This window comes from Melopsittacus undulatus, chromosome 6 (assembly GCF_012275295.1).
Source record: "Melopsittacus undulatus isolate bMelUnd1 chromosome 6, bMelUnd1.mat.Z, whole genome shotgun sequence".
NCBI classification, from domain to species: Eukaryota; Metazoa; Chordata; class Aves; order Psittaciformes; family Psittaculidae; genus Melopsittacus; species Melopsittacus undulatus.
Genome location: NC_047532.1, coordinates 42,146,744 through 42,174,062, shown reverse-complemented (window position 1 = coordinate 42,174,062; position 27,319 = coordinate 42,146,744). Strand labels below are relative to the sequence as shown.

At 39.2% G+C, this 27,319-nt stretch overlaps 1 protein-coding gene across 1 annotated transcript in view; it reads left to right on the top strand.

Moving 5' to 3' along the window:
* The window catches only part of SPATA16 (spermatogenesis associated 16), a 148,681-nt gene that overhangs the window by 74,615 nt on the left and 46,747 nt on the right, over positions 1-27,319 (top strand). The window contains exons 2-3 of the mRNA XM_031047077.2: positions 5,481-6,066; positions 20,141-20,286. Coding sequence (XP_030902937.2) covers positions 5,481-6,066; positions 20,141-20,286 — 732 coding nt within the window. The remainder of the gene's footprint in view (positions 1-5,480; positions 6,067-20,140; positions 20,287-27,319) is intronic.

The following is a 27,319-nucleotide window of genomic DNA, read 5'->3' as shown; positions in this document are numbered from 1 at the left end:
CCTTCGTCATCAATAGATTGTCTGAGCCTTTGTGGTATTCAGCAGTAAAGGAAGTGCTTAAAAAGTCATCCCTCTGAAAGATGGACTGGAAAAATCTCCAGTTCAGGTCTCAGCCTCGCTGTTGTCACTGCACATGCTCATTCAGAAAGTCTGACTGTAAATCTAATACAGATAAATCTTGCTTCATTTCTAAGTGATAAAACTGGAGCATCCTCACCTTAGAGATCGATCAGGATACCTAGAATTCAATACAGGTGAAATCATTATAGAGGAGGGCAGCTAATGACCTATCTGTTGTGGGGCTCTGGATGTGCTTTGTTATAGTACTATATTTCTCTGTCTGCACTAGAGGACATTGAAGGAGTGGGATAACACTTGTACAAGTACCAGTGATATAATCTTCTTACACTCACTCTATAGTTTTGGATGCAGTTTTGCCTGTTCCAACATTTGCACTGAAATGAGCTGTAGCAGATGACTACCCTCTGATTTCAAATGGCCTTCTGGGATAGGAGAACTGTTATAAAGAGTTCAGTTCCTACAACTTTCTGGAAAAGTCTTATCACTGTCTAAGTAGTACACCAACACAGCAGTTGTCATGATATGGATCTTCTAGCAGGGTGAATTAGCCACGGTGGTGTATCAGGCTAATACAATGACATGACTGCTGGTACACAAATGAGCTCACTGAAAGACAGATGGGGTATCTTTGCACAAAATGCATCTGTGTTGCAGATACAGTCATACCCTGGCTGAAAAATGTTGTGATGTTACCCTCTAGAAACCATACAAGCATTGAACATTCACAGCAGAGAGCACAAAATACAGATGGATCACTAAAGACTAGAGCTTTTAGGACAGCAGATGAGGTACAGCCAGGCTACCCTGAATGAGGCAGCTTGTACCTTATGCTGCAAAGGAAGCAAAACCAAAACAAAACAGTGACAAGAGAAATCTCTGCCAGTTCTGGTCAGGGCTAGGAGGGAGAGAATTATTGCTGTCTCCAGATCTGATGTCTAACATCTTGAGTTTTAGTAAGGCATTTATGGAGCATGTTCAATGTCAGAGCACAAGTCCACTTGGACTGCTGTCAAATGGTCTGTGTAAGGAACCTGCTTCAGAGTAAGAAACATAATCATTGAGTCTTCTTTCTGCTTCCTAGCTGCTGTACCATTCCTCTGGACCTCTGAACCATGCAAGCGTATGACCCCGAAGGCCAACACTGGGGAATCCCTCTTTGAACTTGTATCATCCTTCATAGTCTTGCCACAAAAGGCAACTGTGATCCTCAAACAGCAGTTTGTACCATCTACCAAAAGATTTTACTGAAACTGGGAAACAGAACTTGTTCTGAAGCACAGCCTTATGGAATTCATGGCCCAAAGAGCTAGTAACAACCATATAATGGTCCAGTTTCAAAACAGCTTAATCCCCTCAGAGAACTACTAGAAGTTCATCTCTCCTGTCTCTACACTTCAGTGCTGAATGTAGCTCAGTGGTTCTGCCTTGGTATATGTAGATTTAGGAAGATACCACTGCAGTCTTAAGTGCTTAGAAAGGTTTTACTTCACAACCATAAGGGCAAAAGCTTTTTCGGTTGAAGTCAAAGTTTAAATTCTGAAATAAAAAGGGCTCATCAAAGAATTGGCAAAGAATATAAGAACTAGGTGCCAGATTAAATCCCTGTGTGATTTATCAGCAGGTTCTTCTCTAATCTGATGTAAGATAATATGAGGAGGTGTTGAAAGCAGAATAAAACTAGATGCAGAACAAAAAGCATAAGCAACAGGGTTCATAAGACTATGCACATAAGGAAATTTACATTATGTAGTAGGCAGGCTGATCTCCCCAAGGTTTACCAAGATATATTGGGAAATAACAGACAAACCCAGAAGATTTTAAAAGATAAATTATCTTATGTTTCTTTTGTATCTATTTTTATTCTCTATTTGAAGAGATGTGGTTTCCTTATCAACAGAGCAAACAAAATACTTATCTGTAGTAGCTGGTAGTGCCATGGACAGGCATCTCTTAGGGAAAATTAACCCTCAAATATACAGAAAGCTAAACTTGCTTGGGACTGATCAGGAAGATCATTCCTGAGAGCTCACAAATTTAGAGTAGTTTAGTTAGTGACTGTAGCACTAAATTGTCTCATCTATATTCCTCTGCATAGTGATTCATTAGAAGTACTTTACAGTAAATGCTTCCAAAATAAAATCCAGACATTTTAACCAAAGTCTCAGGAAAATACTTAACTGACAAAGATAATGATTTTCTAAAAGCTTTTCCCTGGAAGTGTGTTTTTTTTTATTGAGGCAGTGATTAAAGTGAGCCTGCCTGAGTTATAACATGCTTCCATTGCACAACCCAGAGTCATGTTAATCAGCTTGAATACCTAAAAATACAGTAGAAGCCTTAAAAATCCACTTAACAGAGCAAAGTTCATTTCAGGTGCTGGTCCACCAGAGAAATGTCCATATGTGATGGAAAAATTACTGGTCTTTATTTCACAGTTTGTACTCTGCTTTTTTTTTATTCCACGGCAAATTATTTTTAGATTCTTAAGACAGTCTCATAGCAAACAGTTTGGTCCAGCCAATCTCCTGTTTACACTGATATCAACCCCACTTCAGACAGAGAACTTTGACTTCATTATCTTTCTGATGAGGAGAAGACAGCCAACTGTATTTTGGGCAGCATCCAAAGAAGTGTGACCAGCAGGAAGAGGGAGGTGATTCTGCCCTTCTACTCTGCTCTGCTCTGGTGAGACTCCATCTGGAGTACTGTGTCCAGCTTTGGAGTCTTCAGTACAGGAAATATATGGACCTGTTGGAGAGGGTCCAAAGGAGGGCCACAAAAACGATTGGAGGGGTGGATCATCTCTTCTAGGAGAAAAAGCTGAGAGAGTTGGAGTTTGAGGTTGTTCAGCCTGGAACAGAGAAGATTCCTGGGAGACCTTATTGCAACCTGTCAGTTCTTATAAGGGGCCTTATGAGAAAGATGCGGAGAGACTTTTTAACAGGATCTGTTGCAAAAGATAAGGTTTTAAACTAAAAGAGGGAAGACTCTGGCTGGATGTGAGGAAGAATACTTTTACAATAATGGTGGTAAAACATTGGCACAGGTTGCCCAGAGAAGGGGTGGATACACCATTCCTGGAAATATTTCAAGGCCAGGCTGGATGTGGCAACCTGATCTAGTTGAAGATGTCCCTGCACATTGCAGGGGGGTTGGACCTGATGAGCTTTGAAGGCTCATTCCAACCCAAACTGTTCCATGATTCTACGATTCCATTATACCAATTCTGCTTGAGGGCTCCTTAGTACTATACAAATGCTTAGAGGAAAATTCCTATAAACTTGTATATGATGTAGATACTTAAATCTCATTTTCTAGAGTTCTATAGGACCTTCACTGAATGGGCCACCCAGAAGTCTGTGAAAATCCTGTGTTCTCCCTCCAGAACATGATATAGCCACACACTGCAGGGCCACATGGAGGTCCATAACAGGTCCCAGTTATGTTGGCATGACATGGCACTAAGATCATCAGGCTCATCCCCTCAGCTGGAGCTGGGGCTGGCTGGAGTATTTGCTCTGCTGCACAGTGAAGATAAATCATAATTTCCTAAATTACCTAGTGCTGAAGCCAGCACTGAAAAACACAGCTTCCAATCTTTAGGCTGTGATATGGTTTGTTTTAAAAAGGATTGAATATCTTACAAACAGGTAAAATTGCTGCCAGATGCAAGTACATTAGCCTTTTCCAGCTGCTTTACTGCTGCCATTCAAAATAATCTGCTATAAATATGATTCCTTTGAGCTCTATCCTGACAAGTGCGGAGCACTATCTGGGGGAAGGGCCAGTGGTTTTCTATCTCCACTGAACTCAGTAGGAGTTGTGATTTCTAAGCGCATTGCTGAAAAAGTCTGCTGAAATTACCTTAAATGACACAATTATCCCCTCACCTCTTGCTCCTTCTCGCAGTCAGTCATGGAAGGAGAAATAAGTTTCTCCACATGCAGTTCTGCTGCAGTAAAGTTTTCAGCCTGGAGGTGGTGAACACATGTCAGAATCAACAAGTTCCTTGCTTCTGGGCTGGTGACAGTCCTGGCTGCAATCTGGCTTAGCCAGGGAAGAGGTGTGAAACATGGCAAAAATCTGAAACCCTATTTACATTAACACTCAGTATCAGCTTCTCATATGGCCTAAAATGGCTTCACCTCTTCCCTGTACCCTTTCCTATAAATTTCTGCCCATTACCTAATTCCCACTCCCCTACACAAGAAAGGTTCATTGTATCACAGCATCCAGGACACATTCTAGCAGCTTTTACCAGTGCAGTAGCCTATAACGTAGGGCCCTCGCCAAAAGTCTACAAGTTGGCTATTGTTTTAAATCTGTTCCTGGCAGAACAGAAATAGATTTATTATGTATTTTTCCTTTGTACAATCTGTACCTGTAGTTAAGTACATTAAACTGGTGTTAAAGTTATGGAGGTCTGTTAAACAACAAAATGGTAAAGGCTGAGTGCTTATACTTAGCAAACCATTCTGAAAGATGATCATCATTAAAGCTATTTACAATTACACTTGTAATTGATGGAAAAACTGGAGAAGACAATTACCTCTGCCTTGCACCTTTTCACTTTGAAGTCAGAGTGAAGCTTCACGTTTGAAGCAGATGAAAAAATCAACATTTCCTTTGAATCTGAGCACAGTTATGAGTTTACAATGCCAATTAAGTCACCTTCCCAATTGTATAGGAACTAGTGTTGAGAAGAGGCTTATGAACTTGATTCTGCACCTTATTTGACAAGTTTGAAACCACTACTGGCTCCCTAAACTGAGAAGTAGGATGTCAAAAATCTTCGGGGAGGGATGATTTCTAGCAGCAACACTCCAGTGTCCCTTGTAAAAAGTGCAATAAGAAATGGCTTTGAAAGCCGAATCCAGATCTGAATTTGGCTCAAATACAGCTGGGACCCCACTTGGAACTCATGCCCCTCTGGAATGTATTCACTCTACCTGATTTTTAATACCCCTCTCTGACATCAGCAACTGTGCTTACCAGCTCTCAAAGATCAGAACACAGTGATATTTTGCACTGTGTAGCAACATACAATGCAAATCAATCAGTCACAGGGTTCTGGTTGGGTTTCTTTTTTTGCTTAAAAGACAGATTTTCCCTTCTTGTTGCAGATATCAAACTGATACACTGACGTTATTTTGCAGTTTAAGGGACTTAAAATTTTACACAGGAAAGAGAAAGTAATTACAACTCATCTAATATTTTATGTACTAACTGTTGAAGAGTTTCTTTTTTTCATAATAGTGCCCACAACAGTGGAGAAGGCATTAGCATGCTTTTTTTTGGCTTTGGAACATTTGAGTATTCTTAATGTTTCTACATTTTCTCCTAGGACTCTTTCTTTGCTCAAGTCATAGCATCATAAAGAAACATTGACTTCCAAAAAAATATTTTGCAAGCATGAATGGCAAGAATGAAACCTCTCAGCAAATGCATAGCAGTAAGCAGTTAAATGCAGCAGCAAACAAATTGAGTGATATTCCAACAGCACTACAAGAGGTCAAAAAACATCTTGGAGGTGCAGCAGCAGAAAATATAATGGAGAGAATAAAAATGGCAAAGAGAAAGAATAAAAACCAGAACAATGATGTAGAGAGAGCAAGCCATAAAGAGAAATCAGAAAATAATGAAAAACTGCCTGTGCAAACAGAAGAAACAATGTTAGAGAATGACAATCCATTAATGCTGACAGCTCTGTCTCGTATTCCTCTGGAAAGCCTAAGTGACGTAGAAACGAAGCTGGTCTACACTGATGAGGATAACATTTTCCTTGAGTTTGACGAGCTTACGGTGCCTAGCGGTACACAATCAGGGTGTCATAATTCTGCACAAGCACATGCTCTGAACACACCCGACAGCGGCACTTTGCCTCACATCAACAAACAGCTTCAGATGACCCTCCTGGAAGCCAGCACTTGCTACAGACAGAAGAACTATGCAGCAGCAGTGGAGCAGTTATCAACAGCAATGAAGGTATGGGGTTAAAGAAGTGTGATCACCATAGCAAAGTAAATGAAAGGCTGTCATTGTACTAACTTGGTGTAATAATATCAAAGTGAACAAGGAGTACAAACCTGGGATGGATACAGTTTAATAAAACCCCAAGATGCAATTTCCCATGAAATCTGAAAATTGAAATCTAAAAATAAATCACAGAGGGAGAGTGGCATGGACTGAGCCAAAAAATCTTAGCTGATCTTGTATTTTTCTCTAAGTCTTCAACAGTATTTATGTATAGAGGAAATTTAAGTCCCATAGAATTTGGTGGGTCAGGAGGGTTTCTTTCTAATCCCAGCTCTGTCAGAGACAAATGATACCTCAATAATCAGGGGAGTCCCCACTCTATCCCAGCTGCCTATGCACTACTGGGTTAAGTGTTTAATCATGCATTCTGATTCACTTTTTTCTCTAAAGCCAGAAGATGGCCACTGGGTCTGTGTGGAAATCTATTAGTTTCCACATGAGAAAGAGCAAGCCCAGTAGTGAGCAACCTCCTTCAGACACAAATGGCTTTCTCTTCAGTAGCTATGAGTCCAAAAGCTGGGGGTTTTATGAAAAGAAAGTCTTCTTGCCTGCCTGAGATATTAAAGAAATGATATGACCTTGACTACAATCTTTGAAACTAATCTATGATTTTAATGACTTTCTGCCTTCAAGTGCTCAAACTTGAGTTGTCTTAAACACATCTGTTCTTCAATAAGCAGCTATTTTTATGTTTTCAAAAGCTGAGCCCTTTCCAGTTTCAGGCTGAGCCCCCCAAAAGGAGGTATCTAAAGGCCCTTGACATTTTTAAAAATCTTAGCTAGCCTTGAGTTTTATCAGTATAATATGATAAATTTTATCATACAGAAGGGGGAGTTCCTAACACTCTGGCAAGGTTGAAATTAATTTCATGGGGGGAGGGAAGAGAAAGGAGGTGTAGGAAACACCAGCAGGTGGTCACAGTTACATCCACCAGCCTCTTGTTTCCTGGAAGCCAAAGTTAGCAGCATTTACAGTAAAACTGATTCTTCAAAGTTGTATCATTATTCCCAGATTTCTCGAGTGCTGCTAATCTCAGTTAATTATATTGGAAATCCCTTGTATTATGAGCATGTAATTCATGATGTGCCAGTAGAAGTCATGGCTCATAATAATCACATAATGGGCAAGGACTTAGACATAATCAGATTTTAGTTACCCTGTCGTATTTCCGTAATGCTGTTGTAAAACCGACATAATCACAAAAAAGCACCATTTATTTAAACATTTTTATCAGATTGATGTACAGTATCTTTCTCTCTCTTTTTTAAACAATGTAAGATAACAAAAATTAGATTACAATTGCTGGGAACAGACTATAATAAACTGTTTGCTTGTGTGCAGAATTAAATTTAATAATGGCTTCAGCATCTCAATTTTTAGTAATGTTAAACCTGTTCAATAGTAGCACTCTGCAGCCAAAGGCTGCTTTCAAAGAGGAAGCACTACAGCATTTTGAAAACCGTATCTTCAAGAGCATAGCTGTCCTATAAACCTTGAAAAATACCCTATACCCTCACAATTAACCCAGATGCTAACATTTACTGTGCAGATGAGGGCTTTACTTTTTCTATTATATGTGATGCAAAAAAACCCACTCTTAGTAGCTGTAAGAATTTTAAAGGTCAGTGTCTGCTTCTCAAAATAGAGACACTTTCTACTTTACAGGAATATGGTTGGTGATTAGAATAGAGGACTTGCAAGCTAGACTCTCTGAGCTCTAATGTTTTATCTCCACTATGACACCAGTCACTTCAGCTGTACACTTGACATCCTGAGAAAAGGGCCAACTACACTTGTTTCAGCACTGTACTGTCAAACTTAATTCAAAAGCATTTATGAAACATTAATTTGCAGTTGAAAAACAGATATCCTATTCCTACTTTTTTTTTCTACAATACCAAAGGCATTTTATTTTAACACAATAAATATTACAGAAGCGAGTGAGTAGAATTAGTAACTGAAATCTTTTTTAGGCTTCCCCTTCTCCCCCTTTCAGAAATGAGCTGTGATGGTGAAAAAAGCAATTCTCAATTGACAGCAAAGGGGTACCTCCTAACAGGGTGCTTCCTAGCAGGAAATGGAAAAGCTAGCTAACAGACATCCTGGTGAAAGATTAAGTAGAGGTTAAAGAACTCCTTCCTGGGATTGTAGACAGAGTGATTGGTAAATCACAGAACTGTAGAGCTGGAGCTTCTCAGTAGCCTCTTAATCCAGCTCTTCTCAGAAGTAAAAACCATAATATCCCTGAAAGACACATCTGTGTTTTTCACAAAAGTGTCTTTCACAGATTTCTCATCTATATCAGCAAGCTGATAAGAAGTTTTTCCATGTCTTCCATGCTGCAAAACAGCTCATAATGGTTTTTGTATCCTTATTTGACATGAAGAGCAATTAACCAACCTATTCTCTTTGTACTTGCAACACTTTGCCATATCTCTTTTACAGTCTTCTCTAAATTAAATAAATGTAATCCTTTTAGTATTTCCTTCCAGGTCATGTATTCTGAACTTCAGTATTTTTTTTTTGTTGCCTTTTGTTGCAATGTCTCAAATTTGCCTACTTATTTGGATTTCTGTGCACAAACTGGAGATGGTGCAGAGAAACCCAGCAAACGTAAGCGGCCGAGATTGGAACTGTAGTGGATTTGCCCATTGCTTTTTGGAGAAATAAACAAAATTGCCTCTGCATTTCACATGAGTGAAGATGTGTGATACGATGCAATAAGCTCAAAGGTCAAAGCCATGTTTTCTGTTTACAAAAATTTGCAGACTTTTTCAGATTTAAGGAAATTAAGGCTTTAGCCTGACATTGCAACATTTTGAGTAAGAGATCTTGATACAGAAAAGCATGTGCACAACATTAAATTTGAATAATACTACAAAAGCTACATACTGCAGACATCATACATTTGGCTCTTCCTAAAATTTCTTCTCTAGATCCATCTATGTATTTATGTTGCATTATTATTTTTTATATCATGTCATTTTTCAGATATGCAAATAACAGGCAGTTCTGAAAGTTTAGCACTGAAATAACTGGATTTAAAATTTTTTTATCAGAATGTAAAACTGAAATGCTTGTTCGATTTAGGGACTTTTATATGTTGGACAGCATGCTGCTGATTACCACAAACATTGGGAAGGCAATATTATCAGCAGAACTGGTGGCTTCTCACTATTTCTGCACTATTTAGTTACCATTAAATTAATCAGGAGGGACTTAGCATTAGTCAACTGCATTATAGTTGGCCTGGGAGAGTTAAAAATAACGCTCCCTTGGAGAACTCTCACCATTAGAGCATAAGAATTAAGTACTTTTCATTGCTAGTGAGGAAAATAGCTGTGGAAATTGGGGCAATAGCCTTTGCTTTTCTACTTCCTAGCTCAAAAATACAGTATATTATATATACTACATCGAGAAACACTAAATTTCCCTAGCTTTTCAGCATCCATCTGTTGGAACATAGGGGAATAGGACTTGAACATCTGGAGTGGGATATGAAGGGTATGAGAAATCATTCTTTAGCTTAAATCCTCAGTGGAACCCATATACATGTATCTATAAAATCTCTAGCCAATTATTAACAGCTTAGCTACAAAATAACATTAAACCTTTATGAGGATTGAAAGATCTTGTCTCAAACTAATCTCCTAATATCAGAGAGCGTAAAAGACCTGAGAAACACCAGTCTGTTTAAAACCTGCAGAAATTTAAATTTCAGACCCTATTGTTCTGAAAATAATCCTCTTCTGTGATTAAAAAGTAAATGAGAAGAGTTCATGACTGTGGTGCACAGAAAGAAGCCCACAGTATCCTGGCACACAGCTTTTGGTGTAGAATATCTGAGACATGAAATGAATCCCACAAGCAAGGTGAAGGCCTCAAACAGTGTGTGATTAATTTACAGGAGTGCTGTTGTGGTGCCTTCCATAAACTGGAATACCTCCATTTCCCAGAGATGGCTATTATAGGCACCGTTCCTGTGGCAGGGTAATTAGTGCCATTTTTTTTCTTGCACACCTTGAGTGTTTAGATTAACTTTTCCTGTGCAACACTACCTTCCATGCAAAATTATCTGCAAAAAGCAAATATTTTGAAAGTGGCTGTGGCACCTGTACCTTGTGGACATAATTATATACCAGTACAGAGTTAGGCAGCATGGTTCAACCAAGCCTTCCATCAGTTTCATCATGCGAGAAGCAAAAGATTTCTATTTCCTAGATAAATACCTGTGTGAAAAGAGGTATGTCTTAAGCAGTGTATCCACTGGCAAAGCACATGAGAAAAGCACAAGTAGCATTCTTTGAGTCATTGCTGCAGGGGCATTCCTGGGAGCACTGGAGGATGAAGGTCTTTGGATGTGCTCCGTGTTGTGATCATTGGATCAGTGCTACCTGCTGCAGAAAGACTGAGGCACAGTCACATTTCTGCCCACCCTTCCTCCTCCAACACTGCCTCTTTTTGCAGATGGGTCTTGAGGTCCAAGAAGCTATCAATGTATAACAATGTGTAACACCTTACTTCATGGAACATGGGATTCCTGATCATCTGGAATGAACAGGGCATGTGATGGGATTTACTAGAGTTTTCAATAACCCCTCTCACCAACACCTGTGCAAGAACTAGACACAACACAATGGAAGTCCTCAAGGGAAAGCCTCATGTGAAAGGCAAAATATTTATTTTAGCAGCTTTCTGGAGCTAAAAATCAGGCTCAGATTATCTACCATTACCATCAGCACAGATCCTCTAGAAACTTCTTGGGAGTACACTAGATCTTGGGCAGAGAACACCTGAATATAAGATACTGACTTTACTCTCTAGAAATATTATTTTAACATCTAATAACAAAGTCGTTTCTGAAACATGCATTTAACTTTCTTAAAAAACAAAAAAAAAGACATTTTTTTCTCTCCCTGTAATCCCATCACTAAATTTTTAGGCTGCAAAGCCAAGAAATTGACTTATACACACACACACAATACCGATTTTCTTTTATGGCTGCAGAAGATTTTAGACCAGGAATGTGAAGCTTACACAGATGGCTCAAATCTGGCTTGTGGAACAGAGTAGGAATCTGTTATAACGATCCATTTGGACATGCTCCCATTTTTTGATCACTGAATTTGAATTTATTCAACTTCTAGACATTTCCAGCATGCCCATCACCATTAAATAAAGCGGAGGAACTGCACAGCTATTTCTCTATAAGGATTCTTGCCCCCTCTTTTCTTGCCTGATCAACTGTTACATACTAGCTTATAAAGTACTTTTTTCTTCAAGGAATACTGTATGTTGACCATAAAACAGTATATTTCCTTACTCATATGCATGTATAAGAGCAAAGTTCCTATTCCAGAAAGGATAGGCCATATTTTCTGATCACTCTGGTGCCAAAGCAGATCAGTCAATTTCTAATTAACTCTAATTAGCTTCCTCACATGTTATTAAATTATTTACCTGGAGGTGACAGGCGCTCAAAAGCACTAAATATATTCTCCATACTTCGCAAGTGTTAAGCAGTATATTTGATTTAAAATAATCATCCACTCCTTGTCATTTACAATCAAAAGCCTCATTGTAAAATATAGTCCGTATGTGTTTAGGTCTGTCACTGAGAAATGGAGACAAGGCCCATGTAGTAGATTCCTCAGCAGGTAACACCAGAAAGAAAAGAGTTAAAAAAAAAAAAGAAATAATGAAAAAAATTAAAAAAAAAAAGAAAAAATAATAAAAAAAGTCTTGGGACAGCCCCAAGAGAGGTAGTAGCCCATCCTGAAAGACACAAGCTCAGATTTTTACTCAGAGTTAACATCAGGGCTCAGGGCGTGTCACTGCCAGCTGGATCCATAAAGGGCTTCTCTGAAAGCTAAAATCATTTAGTTGCTTAAACCCTACAGCTCCCCCCCCCCATATTGCAGGCATTGTGGCATCCAATGGCGGATAAACACAAAGGTGCAATGCTACCTCACCTCTCTATATGTGCCTTAGAGCCTGCCTCAAAATGGAGTTTCTGTTATGCTCAAGGGCTCTAAGAAATTGGAAACATTTATCCTCCCAGCTGCCACCTGCTCCTGGAAGGAAGTGCAGGAACAGAGAAGGAAGAGCAATTCATGTTTAATTTGTGGCTCTGGGTGCTCCTGGGCTAGAGCAAACACAGCACAAGAATGCAATGGACAATTGGCTTAATTTAGAATAAGAAAATTAAGCAAATTCGAAGAAGGTTCAATCACCAAAAGCAGCAGTCATAGAAGGTGTTCTCTTAAAGTATTTTCTTGTTGAAATGTCTTTAAATCATATCACTGCATACCTACGCAGACTCTGCATAAAGACGCAGGCTGAAGTGGGCACCAAATTGGAAAGTGCTCATGGACTGATTTGAGAGCAACTTTATCCATGAGGACAGTTTAGAGAAAGTGTGTTATTAAAGTACTTTATTTCCATTTAGAGATTCACACAGGCATACACAGACAGTAGGTGGTGACAGCTGCTACCAGAACCATTTGTTATCTTACTCCTGTTCAGCTTTTGACAGTGTAAAATGAATATAAATGCTGAAAAGCTTTAACAGAGGTGAACCAAACAATAAAAAGTAGGGGGGAATGAATTTTGGTTAGGCTACTTTAGGGAAGAGCTTTATTTCTGTTTATTCCTGAGGCATGAATATGTGCTGTGTTTCTAATGCTGACAATACTGTTGAGAGGATTCTTGTTGGATTTTACCAAATCCAAACCATCCCGAGGTGAAAGAGAGGGGAGAGCTGGCCTTGCAGCTAGCTTTAATGACATATCCAGAAACAGCATGAAAATAAGTCTTCAGCATATTATTGCTTTTCCCTAATAATCCTGTCCATCAAAATGGAGTGAACCTTTCACATAGTTTGCCTTAATAAAAGAGCTGGTAAAATATCTCTCTGTTTGGACTTAGCAGGAGCAAATCTCTTGGCATCAAGGGGATTAAATTAGTTGGCCTGAAATTATATTGCCTTTTCCAAGCAATCATGACAGCTCTCAAAATCTTGCTACAATATAGTCACATCACACCAGCTGACAGTTGCCTCCAAAAAAACATCCATTTTGGCCAACTCCTCCTGTGAGCACTAACAGACTGATGCTCCTGCTTCAAAGTTGAATAGGTACTTTGAACTATAATCCTCTCAAGAGGAGGTACCGGTATCAGTTTTGACTTATGATTGTTTGGTTTTCACAGAACCATAGAATGGTTAGGGTTGGAAAGGACCTTAAGATCATCTAGTTCCAACTCCCCTGCCACAGGCAGGGACTCCTCACCCTAGACCATGTCACCCAAGGCTCTGTTTAACCTGGCCTTGAACACTGCCAGGAATGAAGCATTTACCAGTTATTTGGGCAACCTCTTCCAGTGCCTCACCACCCTCACAGTAAAGAACTTTCTTATAGCTAGCCTGAGCTTCCCCTGTTTAAGTTTAAACCCATTATCCCTTGACCTAGCAACAAGAGGAATAGCTCACATGGAGTATTTACTCCATCTTCAGTTTGGTTTGATCTTGGATGAACTCACAGTGAAGGAATGACAGATTTCGTATTACAAATACAATCTATAAAAGGGATTTCAGTATGCTGTACAAATTGCGAAGTTCCTCAGAAACTAATGTATATTGATTCCATGATATATGTTTCATTTTAGCATTTTGGGGTTGTTTTTTTGGAGTGAGCTTGGTTTTTTTTTTTTGGTGCTGATGGGTTTTTTTGGTTGGTTGGGATGTTTTTGCTTCTGTAACTACTTCTTTCACCCCAGCAGTACTGATAATGGAAACACTTGATAAAATTAGGATTGATCATAAGAGGGACAGATTTATACTGCATCACACAGATGAAGCTGAAGTCAAATGGATGATATTTTCCTAAAAACTTTGCTCCTGATGTAATACTTCTGAAGCAAATTATTTACAATATGAGACAGATCCCTAAGTTTGCACTGAGGGGAGATAAAGCCTTTAATCTGAAGTTGGGCCAATAAATAGAAATTATTTAGGCTTAGGAATGCTGCAGGGAACATCGTTAGCTTCTGTGGGAGGGAAAGATTCACATCAAGATTATTTTTATAAAGCAGCATTCACCTAGAAATGAGCACAAACTAAAATGTTATATCCTTCAAATTTGGTGGGCACTCAAAAAATCTCATTCTTGCAGAGTTCTTATGTCCAAAAAGAGCCCAAACAGTGATAGATGTACAAAACATGTCAGCCTTTGAGGAACATAAAATTTAGGTTTGAATTTCTCTAACAATCTGCCCCACCTGGTAAACAAATCCCTTCCATGTACCTCTGACTCCTGCTAAAAGGCTGCTAAAAAGCATAGGCATAGACAGAACTTAAGATAAACCCAATGAAAATATCAGGACAGCAGGATCAATTCCACCCCATCACAGATGCCACAGTGAGGGCAAGCAGACTATTAAGTTTATCTGGTAAAGTCGCCCCTCACCAGATCCATGCTTTTGTAGTAAACTGATTTTCTCAACAGAAATAGGGAGCATTTCTCATAACGCAGGACAACTCAGGTATATTTGGCTTTCAGCCAGTATTGTGCAACTAGCAATGTGCCCAAGACAGCAAACGTGTCCTGCACACACATTATTACACCATCCAGTGCTAACTCTATACAGAGTAGCTAATATGCCAAAAGCACCATACATACATATTATTTAATTACTCAGTACAGAGTACATTGTAGGAAGCCTTGTGAATTTAGTTCTTCTCAGCTGACATCTGCATTCATATTTAGTAGTGTATTATATATTTTCAATATGTTTTCTTGCAAGTTATTTACACAAACCTCATTAACAATAAAGACAGGGGGTTTATATACAATTCCTGCTCTGCTGACTGAAATTGCATACCAAGATGTCAGTATGACTTTGAATAGAGCTCGAAAGTTATGCTGCATGAAATCATGTCATTGAGGGAAAATCATCTCTTTCTCCCCCATACTTTTTCTTTTTGTCTCTCCACTGAGACAAAATTGCCATTAACTGTTTCTTTGTTATCCTGGTTTCCTGCAGTATTTTTGATAGTGCCTAACAGTTGTAAAGACTCTATTACAGTACAATATACAAAAAGCAGTTTGTTTTCAGCACTGTGTGATGCCTGCTATCAGGTTCTGAAAATTATTTTCAGAAGTAGCCTTCCTTAGCAGACATTTTCTGGGAAGCAGTTAGTGTTCAACTTGCCAGGTGCCTGATGTGCAATGCAGTAACATTACCAGGCTGATTACTTGGATGGATCTGAAGTGAAGGCATCTGGTTAGGACTGTTGGCCAGTCAGAAGAAAAGACACTAATTAAATACTTTTTGCCTTTTCAGGTTTGTCTCTCTGATTAGCCACTCTAAAAAAATCACTGCAGGGAAAAACACCGTTATCTTTAAAAGAGAGGCATGATTAAACATTCCTCTGCTAACAAAGAAAAAAAAAAGAAAGAAAAATAGAAAAAAGGCAATGGCACCAACTCAGCAAGGCTAGCAGGTTATTGCTGTATTCAAAGTAACTCAGGCCTTTCGCCTGACAGAGGAAAGCATGAGCGATCTCATGGAATTTGCCAATGAATCTTAGTGCCACACACTATTTGACCAAATTTACTTGTTTTCCTAAGCTAAATTGGTCTAAAATATGTATCTATAACTACACAAATGGATGGACATCTATTGGGCATCTTTAAAGCAAACTGTATTCCTGAATTTAGCATGCACCAAACCTGTAACAGTGATCAGTAAACTGTCACCATTGCCAGTTTCTTTCAACTGAACCTTTCACCTGGTTTTCAGAGAAAACAGTTCCAAAGTGCCAAGGTACAAATCACCAGAGCTCTAATCTTATTCTCCTAAATTACATACGTGCTAACTAGAAAGATACCTTAATCATCAACATTTCCACTGATCTTTTACCAAAGCCATGGTTGGTCTTCTAAGGGATCTTTTCCTCTCTTCCTTATTAGCTAATGCCTGGGAGGTCTTTATTCATAAAATTTCCTTGCTTGCTACTGCCAAAATTAAAGCCTTAATACCACAAAAAAAAAAAAAAAATCTATGCTAAGGTCACAGTATCACAGACTCATTCTGTGACCCTTGATAAAGTACTTTGTCACAAGCATTTATATGACTGTGGTTTCAGCAATATTTATAGTGTCCTATACATGGCAAGAGAAACCTCCTGTATCAGTGAAAATACAACATAGTGTCACTTCACCCATAATACAAAAATTGCCCGTGACGCTTTCATTCCTTACATTTCATTTATATACTTGATAACTCTTTGAATGGGATAAGTCAGTAGTCTTCTAAAGGATGCATGTTCACAAAACCTGCTCAGTAGCCTCCAGTTGTAACAAGGGCCTCTATGAAAATATAAATATCCTTTGGCAGGATTTTTAAAATTAAATGTTATTTCTGGAAAAACACTTGTATCTACTGGCAGGGACACTCTCAGGTAAACTAAGTCAGAAAGTAAAATATATTGTTACATGTGCTAGCTACGGTAAAAGACAAACTGGCACATTACACTTTTTCAACCCCAGATTGGCTGTAAAGCTTCAAATGTTTAAATGATTTGCTTCAAATTTAAAGCCTCTATAACCTTTAAGATACTGGCTGTATTTCTGCAGACCAAAAGCTCAGCAAAGTTTTAGGCAAGATGTACCCCAAATTTCCCAATTTGGATTTAAAATACAATTCTCACATAGCTCTGGGGAAAAAAAAAAAAGTAAAATAAAATAATCAAACACTCTCAACAGTACAAAAAGCAACTGCCTCTCCAAGCCAACATATATATTTGAATGTCCTTGTGACAAGACCATAAGGTATTCAGAGTGAGAGGGAGCTGCTTTTACTTAAAGCATTCCAAAAACACCACAGCCCTTTTGATCTTCAAAGTTGGTGTTATTGGACTGCAGACTGCAGCAAGATAAATAAAACTCAGTTGTGCTAGGTGAAACATGAAAAATGCAAACAAATCTCCTCTCTGCTCATTATGTCTGTGCATGGCACAGCCTTTCTTCTTCCCTTGCTCTCAGTTCAGCTGGGTTTTCTAAAGTTACAACAATCTACAGCTACAGAGGCTCCTTTGGATCCCTAGGAAATTTCCCTATTCCTGTTCCCCTTTGAAACTCAGATGTGAGTCTTTCTACAACTCTTCTTCACATCCCCCCCATGCTGAAAATCCCTGCTCATTGTCTCCTTCCTGCCTAACTCCTCCCTTAGCAGTTTCCCTTAATCAGCTTTCTCAGGGCTTTCTGGGACTGTCTTTGCCTCACACCCCCAGAAATGCTCACTCAGACTTCATGTTCATTGCCAGACAGGCCAACAAAGGAAGTGGTCCTTCTCCAACTGCACAGCCAAACCATTTTATCAGAAAGGCCAGCAAAATACAATAAAGGGTGATAAACCACACACAAAACATATCCTCCATCAGAGCCTGGAAAACAATGATGCACTTTTCAGGCAGCGCTAAGATAATTCACCCGATTAAAACCTTTTCCAGTGGTGTATCTACTGCTACTAAAACAGTAGATTTAATTGTGCATCTTATTCTGCACCAATACCAGACACTAGGGCTATTTAGCATGTTTATAACTTTCCCTGTTTGTACAGAAGGGGACATTTCTGTAAAATTAAGTTGAATCTGATTTTTGATGCATGTTTCTGCTGTTTGTATGGAACTAATGTGGAAAAGTCTCTCTCAAAAACATTGACCCACTGCAGAAAAGCTACACAAAAAATCAGGAGAGTCTGGGACACAAAAAACGTACAACTTGGATATAGGATGTCCCAAATGCAGGCACATCCCTTTAAAGATATTACTCTGATTTTGCAAATTAAAGATTGAGTTATTATTAATTTCTTTGAGCTCTTACTCTGAGATGTCTTAGAGGAGACCTTACAGAATCCAATCTTCACTGTATTTAAATATATTTTCTGAATCCTTATCTGTTCAGGTATGGTTTACAGACTCATGTCTTGTTTTTTGTCAAAGATAACTGAGGGGTTACACAGGTCTAAACATAACTCTTCATATCAGCAGTAAGACTCAAGGAAACTCTGAATTGCAGCAGTTTATACTGAAGGGAGTCCTAAATGATTTTTTTCTTCTCACAATCATTCAAGAACCTGAAAGTCCAGGCAGTAGCCTGATATCTCTTATTCCCATAAATTTAATAGAGGTCACAGCATGGCCAATTCAGCTGAAAAGTGTTATTACAGAAAAATCTGATGATACTTTTATGTTCACTGATGTGAACATAATTCTCTGGGTCTTTTAGGTACATATAGCATGTCTTATCCATAGAGACACTTCAGCAGATATATATGGTACCATGAGCAAAGTTGTAAGTGATGAATTTGCTGATTTATAACTTCTACTGATAACAAGATGATAGAAAATCTTAAATGTATGGGTGTTATTATATACACTGTGTAACTTTGCTCTGTGGAAAAGGGATGTGAAAGAAAAAAATATTTATCACACCTGAACTAGAGGGACACTTCCTCGAAAAACCTTTGTTGCCTCTTAAGAATTGAGCTGATCTCCAATCAGAGCACAAAAATCTTAAAGATAGGGATAGCTTTGTACATGCTAAGTGTGGATGTGGGTCTATAATTATAATCCTTGCCTTTCAGAATCACAAGCAGGAAGAATGACACATATATAGGAGACCTTTTTTTCTGGACAGATTTAATCTCCCAAAGGGATCTCAAACTGCTGAGTTGATATGGCACCTCCTACAGATCAACCACTGGATTTTAACTATGTAGGCACAAGAAACTAATTACTATAACTAAATTCATTAGTGATGCAGACCTGGCAAAACTGGGTTTAAGCAAGAGTCCCTTGGTTATACCCCATTTAAAGTAAAGACTACATTCATCTACATCAGGCTGCAGTTGTATATCAGTGCCATAAGCATCCACAACACTGCTCTCAATGTGATTCAAGATTTTAAGCACACGGCCTAGATAAGTATTAATTTGTTAATCTTCATTACAGATCTACTTTTAAAGCTGACTCGCAGTGAAGTCACTTAGATGAAATCATTGCACACTACACAATCCTGTTAAGGATCTTTATCCAAGCAAGGGACATTCAATTGCATTTTCATTAGTAGCACTATATGGTTATTCTGCTTAAAGACAAGGATCTTACACTTCATCTATTTGCTTACAGTTGACTTTTCTTAAGAGCTAAAAGCTAATTTTTACTACTCTTGGGCATTACAAAGTCAGGTAGATTAATAAGACAAAGATTTGAGGACTGAAGGTGGTCCTATCCAGTACTGCAGCTCTGCTAGCACTGTGGACTCTCAAAAACTTTAAGGAATCATGCATTATCTAATTCTAAAGATGTGCATTCTTAAATCAAGCATTGGTTACTGAGAAAGTCACTGGCTGTGATGAACAGCAGGCGAATTATCTATGAGGGAAAGATAATTTTTAAGAGAAAATATGATGCTTCTCTCTGCTAAATTCTATATGAATCAAGACAATCGGAAAGACGATTGATCTCATCCTTTTAACTTTCTATATTAATGAGGGACGGGTTTCTGGTTTCCTTGCCTTGTATCACACTGCCTTCCTACGCATGGGACAAAGGCAGCAGAGCCTAAGGCAGAGTTCATCACTGGCTTACTGAAATAAGTAAATAACTGTCTGAGCCTCCTCCTTCAACCTCCTTCTGAAGACAGCCATGGATTTTGGTATCCTGAGGTTGAGCCTCTATTTCTTTAAATGGGGAAAAATATAGCTTCTTTCCTAACAGTGCTTTCTAGGTTTTAGTTTATTTCCTACTGTCTTGACTATCCCTTCCAGGAATATGACATTGCATTTTATATTATATTCACATGTATTTGTACTGGTTTTTATAGTGCTAACTTGGTTGAAGTCAGGGTATATTTTACTTGGAATTCCATCCACTCAATTTATCAGTTACAAAAAGCATTTCTACCTAAGAAAAGGTGTATTATAACATTAGTAAATAATGTTTTTGTTTCTTGTACAGCTTTTCAGTAACGGAGCTGCTATAGGTGGTCCATTTGAGTCATCTCCAGAAGATCTTTCTAGTATTGCCAGTTTTATTGAGACAAAGTTTGTAATCTGCTACCTAAAACTGAGGAAGCCTGGTGAAGCTCTTAATCATTCATACAGGTAAAAGTAAATATTGATTAGATACACTGCTAAGACAGAAATTAAAAAATAAATTAAAGACCATGAATTAAAACTGTGCGGGAAGAAACAATCTAATAATGAGAAAAGAGAAAGCAATAAAACACAAGTTACACATGACACTGATGCTTAGACTAACACAACATCTGGGACATTAAGCCACAATAGCTGTGTATACATTTAACTGCTTTGATAATGCATAAGGTAAGGTTTTGCAAACAAGTCATACAGTTCAGGGCACCCTTAAGGCTGAAGCTAGGCAAATATAAGCATTCTTATATGACAGTAATGATGTCATGAGCTCTTGATCTGCTTCAAGTCAGATTAGGTCAGGGATAGCTTCAAATTATTTTCATTATGTAATTCCTCATAGGCTCATTTGGGATCCACATGACCAGCACCACCACCAACGCACAAAGAAGCCAGAAAAAAAATTGTACATGGTGGAGATGAAATTCCCATTAGTTTCAGATGAGTTTGATTTTGCTGGGCTTGTGCTGCCCTTAATTAGCATGCAGGCATAAGGATAGTTTCTGTTAAGCACATGCATGCCCTGCCAGCAACACGTCATTACTGAGGTCTCTGTTCTTTTTTTTCCCCTTGGATGAGATGTATTAAGATGGATACTGCAATTAGTGCAGAGTGAGGATTTTTTCCATACAATCATTCCAAATGAGTGTAACTACAAGAGAGTCATCACAACAAAAGAGAAGGCACATGCTTATGCCTGATGCACAGAAGACAGTGGTGAAGAATAACATGTTGGTATAGAAATGCAATGCTACCACAGGAGCAGTTTCATTTAGCTACATGCTAAAGTCATGGGAAGTCTAAGAATCCTGATTTAATGACAAGGTCTCCCACCCCCACTCATCCCCACCCTTTTCCCCAGGATTTTTTGTCTGTAAAGCTATACCTACCTGGAGCTTATACACACTGGGGGCATTCATCCTTCAAACTACTTCCAAGTACCTTTCTGGGTTGATAGCCTGAATGCTCAGGAATGGTTAGAGAACATTAGGTGTGCCCCCAGGGCACACATTTAGCAGGGACTTCTTTTAGGTGGAGTATTCTGGTAGATTAGCCAAAGCATAAGAAGGGGGGAAGAGGAAGACTGAGATTCCTGCCCATGGCAGGGTGGTTGGAACTAGATGATCTTAAAGGTCCTTTCCAACCCAAACCATTCTATGATTCCTGTTACAAAAAACAACCAAAAAAACCCACCACAAAAATCCATAAAATGCACTCCTCACACAAACTAAAAATCAAACACATTTTTTCACAGTTTCTCAAAGACCATGTTAGAAAAGAAAAAAAAAAAAAGTATGTATAAATTTGACTGGACTCCCATTAACTGGACTGCCAACTTTTAGCAAAATCACTCTCTTATTCCAACTGGGATTACCAAGAACACTAAAATAAGGAAACATTTTGACATAAAGCTGGAACAGAAAATACTTTACTTCCTTTAAATTATCTTGGCTTCAAAATAGTAAAATGTATTGACCCTGGTGCTACAGAAACTGAAGTCTACTCAGACATGCTTTGGTTTCAATTGTCTAAAACAAAACCCCACAACCTACAAAGAACATACATGCAGTCAGATTGAGATCACTAGAAAACTGAAAAGAGGAAAATTCTTCACTTTTTCTTATCTGCAATTACAATAATTTGTTCTTAACTCTCTTAAGATAGCACAAAGAAAAGTGGCAATCAGCTATGCCCATTTTCAATATAGCTTCTTTCCTAACAGTGCTTTCTAGGTTTTAGTTTATTTCCTACTGTCTTGACTATCCCTTCCAGGAATATGACACTGCATTTTATATTATTTTATTTATATATTTATTTTATATTATTTATATCAAATAAATCATTTGATAACTTCCAGAATCGGAATAAGCCTGCAGACCATAGTTGTCACACTGAAAAATACAGCAACTTGCACAATAACATACCAGTTAAAAAAAAACACATTCTGAGACATAATTAACAGAATGACAAAACTTTAAATATAATCAATTGCTATATTTTTCGAAAAGATCATATAAATTACTGTATGCTTGCCTACTAAAAATAGCTTACTGCTATCAGTTAACTGGTATATATAGAATTTTTATTCCTATTGAGTTTTTATGTCATCACCACGTTGTAGTGGCTTGCTGGTAATCCTTTGGCGTTAATCATGAATCCAAATTAAAATATTCATTTCTGCGTTTATTTGCATTTACTGAAAAACTCTCTCTTTAATTTAATGTAAATTTCACAGCTCATGCATTCATTTCTGAAGCCTTATTAGCCAAAAATCAGCTTTAATATTCTCAGAATTGTATCAAATATATAGAAGTGGGTTTGCTAGGAAGAAATCTTATAAAATATCACAACTAGAAGAACAGAGGCAAATTCCAGCAACTTTGTTTTAAAGTATTCAAGAACAGACATTTACAGGAGAATAGCTTTCCCATTCTTAAGAAATGAAAGGGAGTACAACTTACATCATAGGCCTTAGATCCTGTATAAGAAGCCAAGTCTTCCTGAAAAGTGGGAATTGTATTCTCTTGTTTCTCAATATCAAAATTTAAGGCTGCCTTTAGCATCACTGGCACAATTGAGGACACTGGCTGGGTTCTGATCATTTGTCAGGCTGATAACAAAAAGATTTTACCCTTTGCGATCAAACACTCTCATCCATCACAGCTCTGAACAAACCATGGATTGACCTCACCAGGCAACATCTGCAGTAACCTACTTGACCACCAATTTTCATCATGAGATAGCCATAAAAATAATTCCTAACTTGCAGTCTGAGGCTATAAAATGAATCACACAATATTTACATGCCCTGTGGTCCTTTTGGCCCAGGCGTTACAGCATACCAGGGTTTAATGATCTTAATAACCCCATATGGCTTTCTGAGAAATTAGATTTTCCCTTTGGTTACAGAAGGCAGTTCTCAATTATAGCAGATGGCAAAACAGTGAAGGTCCAAGAAGTCAAGAACTAAATAAGAAACCTCCGATTAGTACTTAGGCCTTACACTGCTCAGCCTCATAAACTCAGTGGTTGAATTTCTGTCCCAAATGAAAACAGTCTCAAAGCAGAGCACGGCATTTCAGCAGAGCAGTCCCCCAGTTATGTCCATTCTTCAGAGGACCAGGCCCAAAAGAGAAATCCATAAAGCTGCAGTCACATGTAAAGAACAACCCATGGAATATCATGTACACAGCTCAGCAACAGTTAGGATTCAATTTTGTTTGAAATTGGAGAGAGTTATGCTGAACTCCAGGACAACTGAAGATAGACAATCCTTCAAAGCATGATATACATTACTTCCTTGATGAGACTGTATATCCTCTTACAGTTTCATTGTTTATTTTGCTTTTTTCTTCCAAGCAAGCTGAAACAAATCATAGAATAGAATCATAGAACAGTTCAGGTTGGAAAGGATCATCGAGTTCCAACCCCCCTGCCATGGGCAGGGACACCTCACACTAAACCATGTCACCCAAAGCTTCATCCAACCTGCACTTGAACACCACCAGGGGTGGAGCTTTCACAACCTCCTTGGGCAACCCATTCCAGTGCCTCACAACCCTCACAGTAAAGAACTTCTTCCTTATATCCAATCTGAACTTCCCCTGTTTAAGTTTTAACCTGTTTCCCCTTGTCCTATCACTACATGTAGTCCCCTAATGAATAGTCCCTCTCCAGCATCCCTGTAGGCCCCCTTCAGATACTGGAGGGCTGCTATGAGGTCTCCATGCAGCCTTCTCTTCTCCAGGCTGAACAGCCCCAACTTTCTCAGGCTGTCTTCATATGGGAGGTGCTCCAGTCCCCTGATCATCCTCGTGGCCCTCCTCTGGACTTGTTCCAACAGTTCTGTGTCCTTTTTATGTTGATGCCACCAGAACTGCACACAATACTCCAAGTGAGGTCTCACAAGAGCAGAGTAGAGGGGCAGGATCACCTCCTTCAACCTGCTGGTCACGCTCCTTTTGATGTGGCCCAGGATATAGTTGGCTTTCTGGGCTGCGAGTGCACACTGAAGCCGGCTCATGTTCATTTTCTCATCGACCAACACCCCCAAGTCCTTCTCTGCAGGACTACCATGAATTTCCTTTTTGCCCAACCTGTAGCTGTGTCTGGGATTGCTCTGACCCAGGTGTAGGACCTTGCACTTGGCATGGTTAAACTTCATGAGATTGGCATCAGCCCACCTCACAAGCATGTCAAGGTCCCTCTGGATGGCATTCCTTCCCTCTAGCGTATCAACTGAACCACACAGCTTGGTGTCATCGGCAAACTTGCTGAGGGCGCACTCAATCCCACTGTCCATGTCACCAACAAAGACGCTAAACAAGACCAGTCCCAACACCAATCCCTGAGGGACACCACTCATTACTGGTTTCCAGCTGGACATTGAGCCATTGACCACAACTCTTTGTGTGCGGCCATCCAGCCAGTTCTTTATCCACCAAGTGGTCCACCTATCAAATTGATGTCTCTCCAATTTAGAGACAAGGATATCGCGTGGGGCAGTGTTGAATGCTTTGCACAAGTCCAGGTAGATGACATCTACTGCTCCACCCCTGTCCATCGTTTCCGTAGCCCCGTCGTAGAAGGCCACCAGATTGGTCAGGCAGGATTTCCCCTTACTGAAGCCATGCTGGCTGTCACCAAGCACCTTGTTGTTTTTCATGTCCCCTAGCATGCCTTCCAAGACAATCTGCTCCCAGATTTTGCCAGGCACAGAGGTGAGACTGACTGGTCTGTAATTCCCCAGGTTATCCATTTTCCCCTTCTTGAAAATGGGGGTTATATTTCCCTTTTTCCAGTCATCAGGAACTTCACCTGACTGCCATGATTTTTCATATATGATGGCCAGTGGCTTTGCAACTTCATTCGCCAGCTCCTTCAGGACCTGCGGATGGATTTCATCAGGTCCCATGGACTTGTGTACATTCAGGTTCTTAAGATGGTCTCAAACCAGATCCTCTCATACAGTGGGCCCAAGGTCTAAATTTTCACAGTCCCTGTGTCCGCCTTCCAAGACTTGGGTGCTGCGGTCAGAGCCTTTGCCAGTGAAGACCGAGGCAAAGAAGTCATTCAGAACCTCAGCCTTCTCCAGATCCTGTGTAGCCAGTTCTCCCGAAAGTTTCCGGAGGGGGCCTACATTGTCCTTAGTCTGTTTTTTTAGCTATCTATATCTATAAAATCCCTTCCTGTTATCTTTAACATCCCTTGCCAAGTTTAGCTCTAACTGAGCCTTGGCTTTCCTAACCCGGTCCCTAACTTCCCAGACAACACCCTTGTATTCATCCCAGGCCGCCTGTCCTTGCTTCCACCCTTTATAAACCTCTTTTTTCCTGTGAATTTTTAATCTGCATTAACACCATAGGTATTTAAAGAGAGGCTATAAAGAAATCAGAGACCCTTCTTTTTACAAGGAGTCACATTGTAAAAGACAGGGATAATGGGTACAAGTTACTATTGGGGATATTCCATTTGGACACAAGAGAAAAATTTTCACCAGGAGAATAATCAGTCATTGGAATAATCTCCCCAAGGAAGTGGTGGATTCCCCAGTGTTGGACACTTTTAACATACAGCTGGACAGGGAGCTGGGGCATCTTATCCAAACCATGCTTTCACCAAGATAGTTTGGACCAGATGATCCTTAAGGTCCCTTCCAAGATGGCATTCTACGATTCCCCAACTGCTATGGTGCTCATGGCACACACTATTTCAAGAACGACAGACACAGCTTGATCTAGTTGCCTAAGCAGACTACTATTCACAGAGATCCTGTGCATGGATCAAGCACTAGAAAATGTGGAAGAGGTTAATGTCACCTACCCAGCAGCAAGTGACAATAAGCATTTCATTTAAATCCTGCCTACTTTGGATTACTCCCTGCCCAACTGTAGGATGGCTGCCTGTGCATAGGGCTCCTCTGGAAATCATCTACTCAGCAGGGAAACAAGGCTGTCCACCATAAGTGAAGTCATACCTCTTCCTAAAGGGATTGCCATCATGCCATAGGAAACCCACATCTGTTGATGGGAAGTGCCATCTGGAAGGATGTTTGCAACTTGCCTTCTCCCAGAGCACCCTGGGCTTGACTCCTTGCCTTCCTTTCCTCAACATGGAGACTGTGGTTGTAAGAGCTGGGTGGTAGAAGACGAATCAGACATTGTGGAATGTTTCTTTAACATTATCTCTAAGTAATGCCTGAAAAATATGTTCATGATAATGAGGAATGCTGTACAGAGCTATTCAAAATCTATGGCGGGTTAGAAAAGATTTTCCTGTGTCCTTGCAGACTCTGCTTTGCAGCACGACTTCCTGCCAATTCTCTCCCTCCCTCCCAGAAAGGCAATGTATAGAGAATGTAATAAATCTGTAAAGCTTTTTCTGCTATGCCTTTTTATGTGTTCAGTGGAAGGCAGGGGTCTCTAATGCCTCTTGAACAATTCACAGGGAGACACATGAAGTAGAAAATAGCACCTATGTTAAGTAGTACACAATTGCTTTAGTGATGACTTAATAGAGGGAATCTCTTCTGGAGGCACAGTAAGGGGGAAAAAAAATCTAAAACAGCTGAAGTCTCAAAGACTTATTTCTAAATCCTTTGCGTTTTCCCTGTGATTTTTCAAACACTTGAAAGGTTTAAAATCATTATTAACAATCAAGCTTTATGTAATATCAGTAGGAAAAAAGGCATCTCAAAACTTGGTCAGTGTATTATAGGTAGGATAAATCAGGACTCTTTAATCCAGATAAATTCAGAATTTTCAAAATAAAATTCAATATTCAGCTACTTCTTCATTCCCTAGCTTCCTTATTTTGCACCCTTAAAGTAGGACTATATTAAAATAAGTTGAAGAATAGAATTCTAGTGAAATATTAAATAATCAAAAATAAATAATGCAATAATGCTATGATAGAGTGCAGTCAGTAGGCATTAAAATTGAGATAGAACAGAAGGGGCAGCTCAAGAGCAGCATAGACTTTTAGG